The 12,593-nt window shown below is 46.6% G+C and overlaps 1 protein-coding gene across 1 annotated transcript in view; it reads right to left on the bottom strand.

Moving 5' to 3' along the window:
• The window catches only part of LOC144784920 (vomeronasal type-2 receptor 26-like), a 106,520-nt gene extending 101,120 nt beyond the window's left edge, over positions 1 to 5,400 (bottom strand). The window contains exon 1 of the mRNA XM_078664033.1: positions 5,067 to 5,400. Coding sequence (XP_078520159.1) covers positions 5,067 to 5,282 — 216 coding nt within the window. The 5' untranslated portion in view covers positions 5,283 to 5,400. The remainder of the gene's footprint in view (positions 1 to 5,066) is intronic.
• Positions 5,401 to 12,593: the final 7,193 nt, after the last annotated feature.

Below are 12,593 nucleotides of genomic sequence, written 5' to 3'. Positions count from 1 at the left end.
AAGGTTATCCCAAAAGAGACCCCTTACTTTCCAAGTCTTGTCCCCCTCTATACGTAATGTTATTTTGTATAATTTATGGGGTTTGCTAACTCTGGTGTCTGCAGTTTCCACTTGAATGTATTCATTCGTGTTCACTGTCTCCAGAAGGTTCATCAGGATCTTGCGAGCTATTGTCACTTCTGCTGCGCTGTCTAGCATTGTCTGAGCCCACTCTCCGTTTTTCAGTTGTGTCCTCAGTATCCTCGGCATGTTTCATTATTTTAATACTGGCTACCTTCTTTCTTGGAAATTGTAATTTTTTACTTTTGATGACCCGGTTCCTTGTCTTTGGACTTGACGTGCTCTTCCTTGTGTTCTGACCGTCCTCTTCTTTCCAATTTCTGTGAGGAAGTCTGAAAAGATCGAGAGGGACGTGTATCAATATCTTGATATCTATCAGATTTCTTCAAATTATCCCTATTTCTAAGGTTGTATCTTTTCTCAGAGGGCTCCCTTTGGGGAGACTTGCCTCCTCGGTCTGAAGATCTTTCTCTCTGTTGAGGAGACCTTCCTCTGGACTGGAATCGTTTTTCTCTTGGAGTGGATTGTTTATTACCATCCCAACTCTTTTTTGGAGTATTTAGATTATTTTTAATAAAGGTCTTTTCAGGACTTTCAGTTAGTTGGGGTTTTACTGGTTTCCCACCCAAACTATCTCTTCCTAGTTCTTCATAGGATTTTTCTATGATTCTGGCAAGTTCAAAAGGTTGTTCTGCTATATCTGTTTCTTTCAATTTCTGGCAGATCGCCACAGATGCTCCTTCTCCTTTTATGTTGGCTAATAATATAGCTGAGACCTGCTTGAAGTTATTCAGTAATTTCATACCCAGAGTTAAAGCAGGTTCTGGACCGTATTTATTTTGAATCTGTCTTAGTACGTCTGGTATAACCGCCATGGATGGAACACCATGTGTTTTTGTGCAGATGGAAGCAAAGACCGTGCCCCAAGTGTCACAGTCCTCCACATGTGGTGCGATCTCCATTGGAAGGCAGATAGTCAGAATTCTGTGTTTCTCAGTAGGTGTAGTATCAGGAAATACTGCCTCTATTTGAGTAATTTTTTTGTGCTAACCAGGATGGAATTTGTTCCCGTTTTGCGGGTATTTTACCAAGACATGATTGTATGTTCTGTGGTGTAATTTTGTTTGTGTTCCCCTGATGAGGGGTCAGCTGTGGAATGTTAATTGTTGGTTGGACTGTTGAAGTCTGCATGACATATTGGACCAATTGTCTATGTATTTTAATTAGTAATTTTATCTGAGCTAAAAGTTCCCGGTCTGACATTTTATCAATGTCGGGATGTGGTGTGTAGCTGGCTAGAACCGGCCACGTGGCTGGTGATGTGATTTTGATGTTTTAGGGCGCCTTTTAACCAGAGCAGGTGCCTTGGTAGTTTAGTGGGATTTTAACATCCTCGAAAGGAGTGTATTCATCCGGAGGTTCCTCTATTTTGTAATAGTGGAATTCTTTTGTTACAGCGTTTGCTGCTGGAAAGTGTATCCATGAATAGAATACCTCTGTCTGCCGATATTCATGGGCCTCTACCACGAATATGACTGTACCGCCTCGTGATGTCAGTCCATTTTCTATAAGTTTAATAGTTATAGTTCTTCTTACGTTGACCGGAATGAGTATAGTATTCGGGTCATTCTGTTGGAGAGTTGTGTCATCTAACAACAGTTGAGACGCTGTAGCATCTCTTTCTTTGTCACCGTCCGGCATTTTACTGACAGAAAGTTTTTTGTTGTTGCAGATCAAGTTTCAAGGAAACAAAGATTAGGTGCACAATATTTTTAAACACTGTATCCTTCTACGTTGACTAAACCAAAAACTAATTCATAGGAATCTCTTCCTACTAAGTTCCGGCGGATATTAACCTTTTACCCACTCCAGACGTCTTTTGGAGTTTTTACGGAAAAAGGGTTCTGTGTGAAAAAGCACGACTGAGTTACTCTAAGGTCTTGCGTTAGATTATCGCCTTACCAAAAGTTGGGCGCCATGTAGTGTAGTTCCTATATTCCCAATACGCTCTGCGCATTGGAATAATATAAACAGCAGTGTAGACGTAGGACTGAGGTTGACTAGGTCTCTACTGACTATATTAGACTTAATTAGTTTTGCCAGCTAGCTCAGAGGTCACTAGAAACTTTCTCCAGTAAACAAGGAGGAGTTTAACTTCCCTGGATATACAAGAAGGGATTAGCTTCTGACAACCATATAACATGACAACTTTGCTCCCTCAGAATAAAGAGTGTATCTCTAGAGTCGTGTGAAAACAATAGACAGTTATTTCGCTCAGTCAATCGTGCATACTTAGTTTCACCAGAGTGCAGAGAAATAGAGAGACGGGCGTTTTCAATAAAAGGTGTTATTTATTGAGCAGTCTTCTTTCTCATGCAAGAGAAATGAATTGCCATAATTGCAATACTTATCATGAAGTAAAGTGCGTACAGTAAAAGGAGTATTATGAAATAATACTGTAAAAGCATTGATATGGTTTCTTAGCCATATGATACTTTAAAATGGATAAAATATATACATACATAAAAACATTAACTAACGTACTCAACTGGTGCTTTTAATCTACGCCTACGCCGGTGTACCTGACCTAAGCCTAATACGTGGGAAGGAGTAAGTAAGTAGCAGTTTTAAGTTAAGTTGGTTTTTGCCAAGGAATCTGAATCAAGAATCCTCTCAAGGGTTTAGTCAGCTCCGTACCTGGGTAATAGAAAGCAGGAGGTCGGGTATCTCTCTCTCAGGACTCGATATCCCAGCAACCCGCAAGGGTATCTCGAAACACCGGAGCTGGATTTTCTCGGCAGGAGAAAAGACAGCGTCTCTCTCAGTGCGTCAAAAGGGAGGGGCGGCTTTCGTGGGCTCTTGCCTCTGCTGGGCTCTCGGGCAAGTAGATAGCCGCTCTGCTCCAAACCACCGTGTGTTTGCTTAAGGCAACGTTGGTATAATTATACCTGAAAGGTGCCGGGTTTGACGTAAGGTTGGACATAAGACGTCAATAAAAGATGTCACTAAGAACTGGCCGTTCTTTCAGTGTTCGCAGGAGTTCTAGGACAAATCAAAACAGAAGCATGGGGAATTCCCAGGTTGCTGGAGGTTTGGTTTGTTTAAAGAACGCGTTGTACTTTCTAGGAGTCTAGGGAAGTAGCCTCGCCTGATTTGGACTGCATGGGCTATGACTAAATATGGATATGGTTATTATGCTTTTATAAGGATATTATTTATTATAACCACATAAGGGCATAAATCGGGAATATCGAATAAGGGTCCTAGATAGAAACACAACACCTCACTCCCCTTCCCTCTCTCCCTCACTCCCTCCTCTTCCCTCACTCCCTCACTCCCCTTACCGAACTCCCCTTCCCTCACGCCTTCCCTCACTCCCCTTTCCTCACTCCCCTTCCCTCACTCCCCTTCCCTCACTCCCTCCCCTTCTCTCACTCCCCTTCCCTCACTCCCTCCCTCACTCCCCTTCCCTCACTCCCTTCCCTCCCTCCCCTCCCCTTCCCTCACTCCCCTTCCCTCACTCCCCATCCCTCACTCCCCTTCCCTCACTCCCCTTCCCCTTGCCTCACTCCCCTCACTCCCCTTCCCTCACTCGGCTTCCCTCACTCCCTCCCTCACTCCCCTTCCCTCACTCCCCTTCCCTTCCTCCCTCACTCCCCTTCCCTCACTCCCCTTCCCTCCCTCCCTCCCTCTCCCCTTCCCTCACTCCCCTTCCCTCACTCCCCTTCCCTGACTCCCTCCCTCACTCCCTTCCTCACTCCCTCCCTCACTCCCTCCTCTTCCCTCACTCCCCTTCCCTCACTCCCCTTCCCTCACTCCCTCCCCTTCCCTCACTCCCTCCCTCTCTCCCTTTCCCTCACTCCCCTTCCCTCACTCCCTCCCTCACTCCCCTTCCCTCACTCCCCTTCCCTCAATCCCCTTCCTGCACTCCCTCCCTCACTCTCCGTCCCTCCCTCCCTCCCCTTCCCTCACTCCCTCCCTCCCTCACTCTCCTTCCCTCACGCTCCTTCCCTCACTCCCCCTCCCTCTCTCCCTCTCTCACTCCCTTCCCCCACTCCATCTCCCTCACTCCATCTCCCTCACTCCGAATCCTTCCCTCTGTCTCCCTCTGTTGCCCTCCTCCCTTTGTCGCCTTCCTCCATCTGTCACCCTCCTCACTCTGTGTTGCCTTACTCTGCGTCAAAGAGGCATTCCTTGGGCGGCTCTGTGAGTTTAATCCTGGCAATGCATGAGGAGAAATAACTTTATTTCTCCCCATTTTTTTCCTCTTTCTGTGGGTGCTACATTCTGCAGCACATATAGGAGAAAAATTCCTCCAATTATTATGTTTTGTGTGGGAAGGTGTCCCTTCGTGCACAAAAACAATAATTACTACAATTCAGGCACCCTTGCACTGGGAAACATCGTTTACAATGCGGGGATTACATCGCAATGCTATTACATCACGGTTTTCCGCTGGATGGTGCTCTAGGACAAGGAATAGTATAATTTACTATCCAACACCTTCCCTACTGTATGTAGGCTGGAGTTGGAATAGTAAATTATACTATTCCTAAGTCCAGGGCCCTCCAACGCAAGTCGTTGTAATGACTTGCGTTGTAAAAATCTTAATGTATGTAATTGTATGCATTGTAACGTCATGCATTCCCTTGCACCATGGTGCAAGGGTGCCTGCATTGACGCTAGTCAGCCAATTATGCACCAGTGCAGTGAAAAAGCACAGGAATACACCATATCTCAGCGATATGACCCTTTCCTGCTGTTTTCTTTTGATGCATAGTAGCGCTGCAAAGTGACTTGTTGCTTTGCCATGCATCAAAAACTAGTACATAAGCCCCTTAGAGTTTAGAAGGGCAGCTGAACTTCGATTTATTGTGATCACCCTCTGATACAGACTGTGAATGAGGCAACAATTACTTTTCCATTTGATTATTATTGTCCTTTCACATTAACGTGTTTCTCACCTTTTTTCCAAGTTTGTTCCCAAATCAGACAGGAGCCATTACCTGTTTAAAGTCAGGGTGCCAGTGAATGGCTCGGTCATCAATGATGAACTGTTCTTCCCCAGAAGGGTTTATTTGGAAGCTTCCCACTTTGATCCTTGTAGCATTAATGCGGTTGTAGTAAATCCAACTGGAAATGTCAAAGCGCGTCGGAGGGTCCCCTCCATCATCAAAGTAGATTTCATCACCAGAGGAAGTTTTAAAATGAAGATTCTGCATGTAATGATGTAACTGGAAGTAGACAGAGAAATTGAAAGATGACACAGCAAATAACCATAAGCCCCAATAATACCTACAGCAGTGGGATGCTACTTATCGACATACCATTTTTGCAGAAGAAGCTTTGAATAAAGCACATTTGGTAGGTCAGAGGTCAAAAAGGGTCTACCTCAATGCAGCTCAGGACAACTGCAATTGTCCAGGTGTATTTCTGCAGCAGACGATGCAGTGAAGAGCTGCAGCCATGCCAGACTGACGCAGTGCATTTGCTCTAGTAATAACAAGATGGCTGCAGTGGTAGAGACCACACTGCGCCTGTTGAAGGGGAGTTGGATGCTGGTACTCAGCAGTCGCGTGCAATTGAAGTGATAGGTGTCGCAGGAGTTGGTCATGCCATGATGGCAATAACTGGAGTCATTCAGTGGACAGTGCCAGGATAGGGGTTGCAGGACTTGGTACAAAGGGGCAGATTTACTTAGGGTTTACGTTCCCCTTGTGTCATGCAGGGTGACGCAAGGCAAGGCAAGATCTGGAATGGGATTTACTAAGTCAACACAAAGCCTCCTTGCATGGCTTTGCGTGGCTTAGTAAATCCAGAGTAACAAACAGCATCCCAAATCACTGCCTTGCAGTACCCAGGTTCTGAAAATATTTCAAAGGTGGAGCATGGGTTTTCCCAAGCTTCCACCCATGGATACTGATGCAAACCCTCATGTAAAGCTCTCTGATACCTGATGTCTCAGGTCTAGTTCGGGCTACATAAAACTCACAAAAAAAAACTAAAACTGAGTTAATTATAAAAAGTGAACTGGGGTTGCATCAAAATGACACACCTTTCTAAATGAGATGTAATGAGGCAAAATAACTTTATTTCTCATCCTTATTTCCTTGTTCAATGTGTACTGCATTCTGTGGCACACATAGAAAGAGGAAAATTCCTTATAAGATTGAATTAATCCTCTTAACACAGGCCCCCTTGAAGCATGGTGCAAGGGAGCCTAGTTTGGTGCTAGGCAGTACAGAGTGGAGCGGTGCAGGGCGTGAGCAGAAATGCAGCATATCTTAGTAGATATGGCTCTGTCCCTGACATGCATCACATCACAGCAAGTTGTCCTGCTGCGTTGCGTTGCATGACTTCTTAGTAAATCTTCCCCAAAGTGCCTATGTCTGTGGTTGTGTACTATTTATTGATGAGGAAGGTGAAGCATCGGTGGGTAGAATCTGTTGTGTTCATGCAGAGGTCATCACAGAGATACTCATGGCCGTGCTAGATCACTGAGTGTTGTCTGAAAAATTACCTGGGTAGATCTGTCTCTAACCACCCGGGTATTTCGATATTGGCTTCTTTATTGATATATTTTTTGTATTTATTTAGAGGTTTGTGAGGAAATACTAAGTCCCATTTGTATACAATCAAAGCACTGACATAAAGGAGAAAAAATACAATTTAAGGAGGAAAATGGAAGTTAGAGTCTACTCAGCAGGATAAGCCCAAAAGCAGTCTTCATAAAATGTGGAGCTGGTTTAGCATGTTCAGTCTTTTAGAGGACCTATACATGTATAATGCATTGTATCAAATATTGACTGAATCTGACACTCAGGGCAGGTTTACAATTCAAGCAGCAAGACAGCTTCCTGCGCAGTGCTCCGTTAATGGGAGAGAGTTGAAAACCACCATAACTATATGAAGCTCTTGAGCTTTCTGCCAGGGGTGGCACACTTGTGGCTGTCTAGCACAAATGTATCCATCCTGAAATCTAGAAGCATTTACACCAGCAGTTGCAATGCTGCAGCAAAGTTTGGGGAAGCTGTAGAAGAAGAAACAGTGGGACTGTAATTGAGTAGGTGGAGCGGAGAGCGTAATTTGTCCTTTTGGGAATCTCTGAGCTCAAGTGGTGGTGGAGGCGCAGTAGCACCGCAGCTCGAGAGAGCAGCGTGTGCCAGGCTGGGAATGCAGTGGTGGCGCATAGAGGGCAGACCAGAACGGTCCAGTGCTGGAGGAAACCAGTGGTGGCAGGCAAGGCTCACAGGTGGCGGGCTGGGGGGGCTTGTGGTGCAAAAAAAAACCTTACCTTGCCACCGGGTCCCGCGTCTCTGCTCCGGATCCCCTCATCGAACTTGAGGAACAGGAAGCACAGCCAGGACCCACTGACCAATCACATTTGGTCTGAGCGTCCTGGTTCGATGCTCAGCCAGGGTATGGGGGTCTGGGCATGTTCTCCACGCACGCTATAATGCAGCCTGCATGGAAAACAGGGAAAGTGCACATGACTGTTATAGGTGGCCCGAGAGGGCCTGCCAAACAGTCATGTGCAATTAGGAGTGGGCAAACCACTCCTCCCCTGCCCTGCTCTGAGAGCTCCGGAAGCAGAGCAGCCCAAGTAGAGCAGCACGAAGCATAAAATGATAACTCACAGTTATTATAATTTTATGTTTCTACTTTGCACTGCTTAAAAGCAGTGGGGCGACGCTCCTCTGCCATAGGGAAGGAGCCGCCACTGGAGGAAACACATCGTAGAGCCCATTGCTCACTGGTCTCAAGATGTTCTGCTGACAACAGGATCCGGATGTCGAACCGGCTGTGGCAGCCAGTATAATTATCTGGCCCGCCAATATTCCCCTGACAAATTTGGTGAGTGGACCATGACAAGACTGACATGACCCGCTAGGAAATAAATGCCAAACGTGGAAGCTACACTCCCAGCCACACCAGAACTGGGCAATGAGAGCGAGGGGCCACAGGGAAGGCTGGAAGGCTGAGGGGGTGCAATATAAATACCGCCAGTGCTACTGGCAGGCAACATTGAGTCTCACCCCTGAGCATGTTAGGTGGGGGCATTCTGGGGGGTTGCAGAAGCACATAGGGGGTTGCAGAAGCACACAGGACATTATTAGAGAGTCCTCCCCAGGGACATTCAATAACTGGCAGAAGGGGTGGAAAGGGGAACCAACAAAGCAAAATGGATAAATATGCGTTGTCTAAGACATTCTCAACACTGCCTTCACATCTGGGGGATCAAAGCAAAAACAACAGTTGATGGACAAAATGCAGAAAAATGTCATACATTCACCCCAGTACAGAGATCTGGGCCTAAATCCATCGTTTTTTTGCTCACCATGCCATTCCAATTTTAACTTAGCCATATGCAAATCAGTCTTGACCCTGTGCCCCATGGGAACAGTCCAGCCCGAACTGACAAGCTAGGTCCTCCCTGAACTGGAAAAAAGCATCCTAGGACTGGTTTCGGGTTTTCAGCCATAGAAAAGTCATATCTGAACTGGGGTGGCAGAGTGAGCTAAAGAATGATGATGGATTAAACCCAGATCAGTTGACTGGGGTGAGTGCTTGCATTGTTCAACACTCTGTCCATCATCCCCTTTTGTTTTGCTTCACATCTGCTTCACATCTGGGGGAGCAGGCACCCCATCTCTAAACAACAGAACCACAGCAAATAAAGCCCTCCTTAAAAGATAGATTAGTGCTTATCCAAGGAGTGCATGTGTCGCTAGACTGACATCATGAGAAAGGGTGAAAGGGTCACAGAGATCGAGACCTCGCTGGCCACACTAAAGGCTGGTGAAAAGGCCCTTCGGGGTCAAGGGGACCACTTAATGAAAGACAATTTGATGAGGATGTCCAAGCTGTGAGAACATGAGGGCTCCTCCAGAAGGAACAATATTTGAGTGGTGGGGTTCTTGAGTGGGCAGAAGGGCCAAGTGTTGAACTCTACCTGGAGGACTTTATAATGCACACTTTGAAGCCCAAAGCCCTCTCCAAGTTTATTTTAGTAAAACGTGACTATAGAGCCCCAACATTACCACCCAGTCCCGTAGCCCCACACCAAACCATTATTGCACACATTTCAATCATTGAGATAGGGATGAAATCCTATAAGTCCCCAAGAAACTTACAATATTAAAATGCCATCATACATTTTTTTCACAGACTTTAAGCTAAAAGTACATCACTTTTGATGGAGCTTCAATGGTATGTAAAAGGTACTGAGAATGAAAGACCCTTAATATATGATGTTTTTCCCATGAAGGTACGAGACCTGACACTTTGTGACTCTAGAGAAGAAGAAGAGAAAGCCCATGTGAAGCATTTGATGAAGTGATAGCAACACTGGGATTGGAGACTAGGGACTTTTCTAGTGCTGTTGATTCCAGTAAGACCTTGGAGACTACTGAACTGGGAGATGCCTTCCTACATCATAGTAGCCTTGGCATACGCACATCGCCTGGACTCTTCTGGACCTCACTTTTGCTGTGTGAAGCCCCAGATATGACTTGGAAATATAATGGTATTCTTGGGGGTGATAAACGACGACAAATTATCAGGGACTTCACACAGCAACCTGTTCGCTCTACACTTTCTTTGGAGTAACAGGTGCTCTGCATTGTTGGGGAGGCAGGTAGTTTCAAGTCCGGCACACAGCGTTGCAGGGAGGGGGGAATTTACCAGAGGGAAAGTTTGATTATGTTTGAATCTTATTTTTCACATCTACTGGGAAGAAACCCTGAAGTAACTATAACTTGTGCCCCCACCATGCACAGTATTATCAATAATGTTATTTCAGATGTGACTAAAGATGTTATAAATGTAGTCAATGAATATGTCATGAGTGATTTACAATGCAAGGGTAAAAGCAGTGCATGGTGAGGGCGCAAATTATAGTTACTTTAGGGTAGAAGTTATAGTTACTTGAGATAATTATAGCGTGAATTTCAGTGGTTCTGGTAGTTTCAAATGGTATGTTTTATATGAAATGTTCATCTAACTATAGCATCCCTTTAAGCTTTAGTTTTTCGGCGAATTTCGAAGGTTTTTTTAATGTAAATGTAGATATTCTTATAACTTCTAACAATTATGTCACTGTAACCTTTGGCTTTTTCAATGATTTTTTTGTTAAAAAAAAAAGTAAAATAAGAAGCCTATCGTAATGCACGGTAGAGGGGTCTGGCCTGGCATTGCCCGTTGTTCTGCCCCATCAATGCTTTCCGCCCCTGCCCTAATCTTCCTTGCCCTCCATAGCCCAAAACCTCTTCCCACTCTGTGTGGCCGTTGTTCTGCCATTGCCCTCCCCACCTGCCCTGCACAGTTAGCTTGCGGCCAGTAACCACTTCCTCCCTGCCTTCTGTTGTCCAAATCCATGCATCTGCCTCCTCCCTGCTGTCCTGCATCATCCGATGTGCTGCCACTGCCTTCTAGTCACTTGATATTCCTGCCCACTCCTCCTACCCTCCACTACCTGAGGCTATGCTCTTATCATAACGCGAAGCTCCTTGGATGACTACAGGTGAGGAAAGCCCTGACTGGATCCAATCGTTCCTCACCAGAAGAAGCCAGAGAATCAGACTACCACCCTTCCTCTCCGATCCTACGAAAATCACCTGCAGAGTCCCACTGGGATCATCACTGAGCCTGACCCTCTTCAATATCTACATGGTCCCACTCGCAGCCATCGTCCGAAAATATGGCCTCAGCATCGTATCCTACGCCGATGACACCCAGCTCATCCTCTCCCTCACCGAGACCCCACCACTGCCAAACTCAACTTCCACAAAAGAATGCAAGACGTCGCAGACTGGATGACCTACAGCTGTCTGAAACTCAACGCCGAGAAAACAGAAGTCCACATCCTTGGAACCACCCCTTCAGCATGGGACAACACCTGGTGGCCGACAGCCCTCGGGAACCCACCAACCCCCTCAGACCACGCAAAGAACCTGGGTATCATCCTCGACTCCTGACTCACCATGAACTGACAGGGCAACACCGTCACATATAGCTGCTTCAACACCCTCCGCATACTCTGTAAGACCTTCAAATAGACCCCCCCGAGTCAAGGAAGACCGTCACCCACGTACTCATCACCAGCAGACTGGACTATGGAAATGCACTCTACGCAGGCATCAACAAGTCCCTACTCCGCTAACTCCAGACCATACAGAACACCACAGCCAGACTCATCCTCGGCATTCCCCTGCAAGAACACATCAGCCAACACCTACGAAGACTCCACTGGCTCCCCGTGGAGAAAAGAGTCACTTTTGAAATCCTCACCCACACCTAGAAATGCCTACACAATAACGGACCTGAATACCTCAACGAAAGAATCAACTTCCACATACCCAAAAGAAACCTCCGATCCTCCAACCTCGCACTGGCCAAAATCCCGCGCATCCACAGAGCCAGAGCAGGCAGAAGATCCTTCTCTCACATTGCAGCCAAGACATGGAGCGAGTTACCAGCAGACGTCAGATGTGCACCCTTCCTGAACATCTTCAGAAAGACTCTCAAGACATGGGTCTTCGGCTAAACAGACCAGTGGACCCCCCCCCCCCAACAGCGCCTTGAGACCCACACGAGTAAGTAGCGTGCTTACAATGACCCTAATGGATTGATTGATTGATCATTGCACTCTTGCTTAGCCTCTGTGCCTAGCTTGCTGCCCCTACCTTCCTTCCCCCTGCCCTCTGAAGTCTGTGTGCATACCCCTGTTCCCGCCCTTTTGCCCTCCAAGTTCTATGGATCTGCCACTGCACCTCCTGTCTACTCTGAGTGCTCTGTTGAGCTGCCACTGCCCCTCCCGCCTGCTCAGCATGGGCAGATGGCGGTCACCTATCCTGGACCCTGATCCCTCCACCCTTCCTTCCATTGACCGAGTTCCATTACCCTATCCGCTCACTTCTGCCTTCCATGGTCCATTTTGCTGCCACTCCCTTCTGCCCTCCATGATCAGTTGTGCTACAACTGCACCTCCTGCCTGCCCTGCGTGATGTTTTGTAAAGTCCCTGTTCCATTCCCCGCCCTCACTTGTCTGTTTCCAGCCCCTACCTCTCCCTTCTGCCCTCCACGATCCTTTGTGCTTGGTCTTGCCCCCTCCCTCTTTCCCTCTATTGCCGTTGTGCTGCCATTAACCCTCCCTCTTGCAATGGATGGTTTTTTGTGCTGTCACTGCCCCTCCCACCTGCCTTGTGTGGCCAGCTTGCTGCCCTTGACCCCTCCCAACTTCCTGATGTTGTCTGTGTGCATGCCATTAACCCCTTCGCTGCTAGGCCTCCCCCGCCCCCCATGCTAAGCCTTTTTTTGGCTATTTGGCCAGTTTACGCTTGGGCCCTTGTAACTTATTGACTACATAAGGTATCAACACCAAATTTGCGTCCTTTTCTTCCAACATCATGCAGATTTTAAAGGTGCCCAGGTTTTGTTGATTTCCCTGGAGTGGTCCCAGAAAGTAGCCAAAATACAGCTAAATATTTTTGATTTTTTGGAAAAATAGGAAACATGTGCTGCAGATGAAAGTG

Source organism: Lissotriton helveticus, chromosome 10 (genome assembly GCF_964261635.1).
Source record: "Lissotriton helveticus chromosome 10, aLisHel1.1, whole genome shotgun sequence".
NCBI lineage: Eukaryota > Metazoa > Chordata > Amphibia > Caudata > Salamandridae > Lissotriton > Lissotriton helveticus.
The sequence above is the reverse complement of the archived record's forward strand: the minus strand, read 5'-3'. Positions and strand labels throughout refer to the sequence as shown.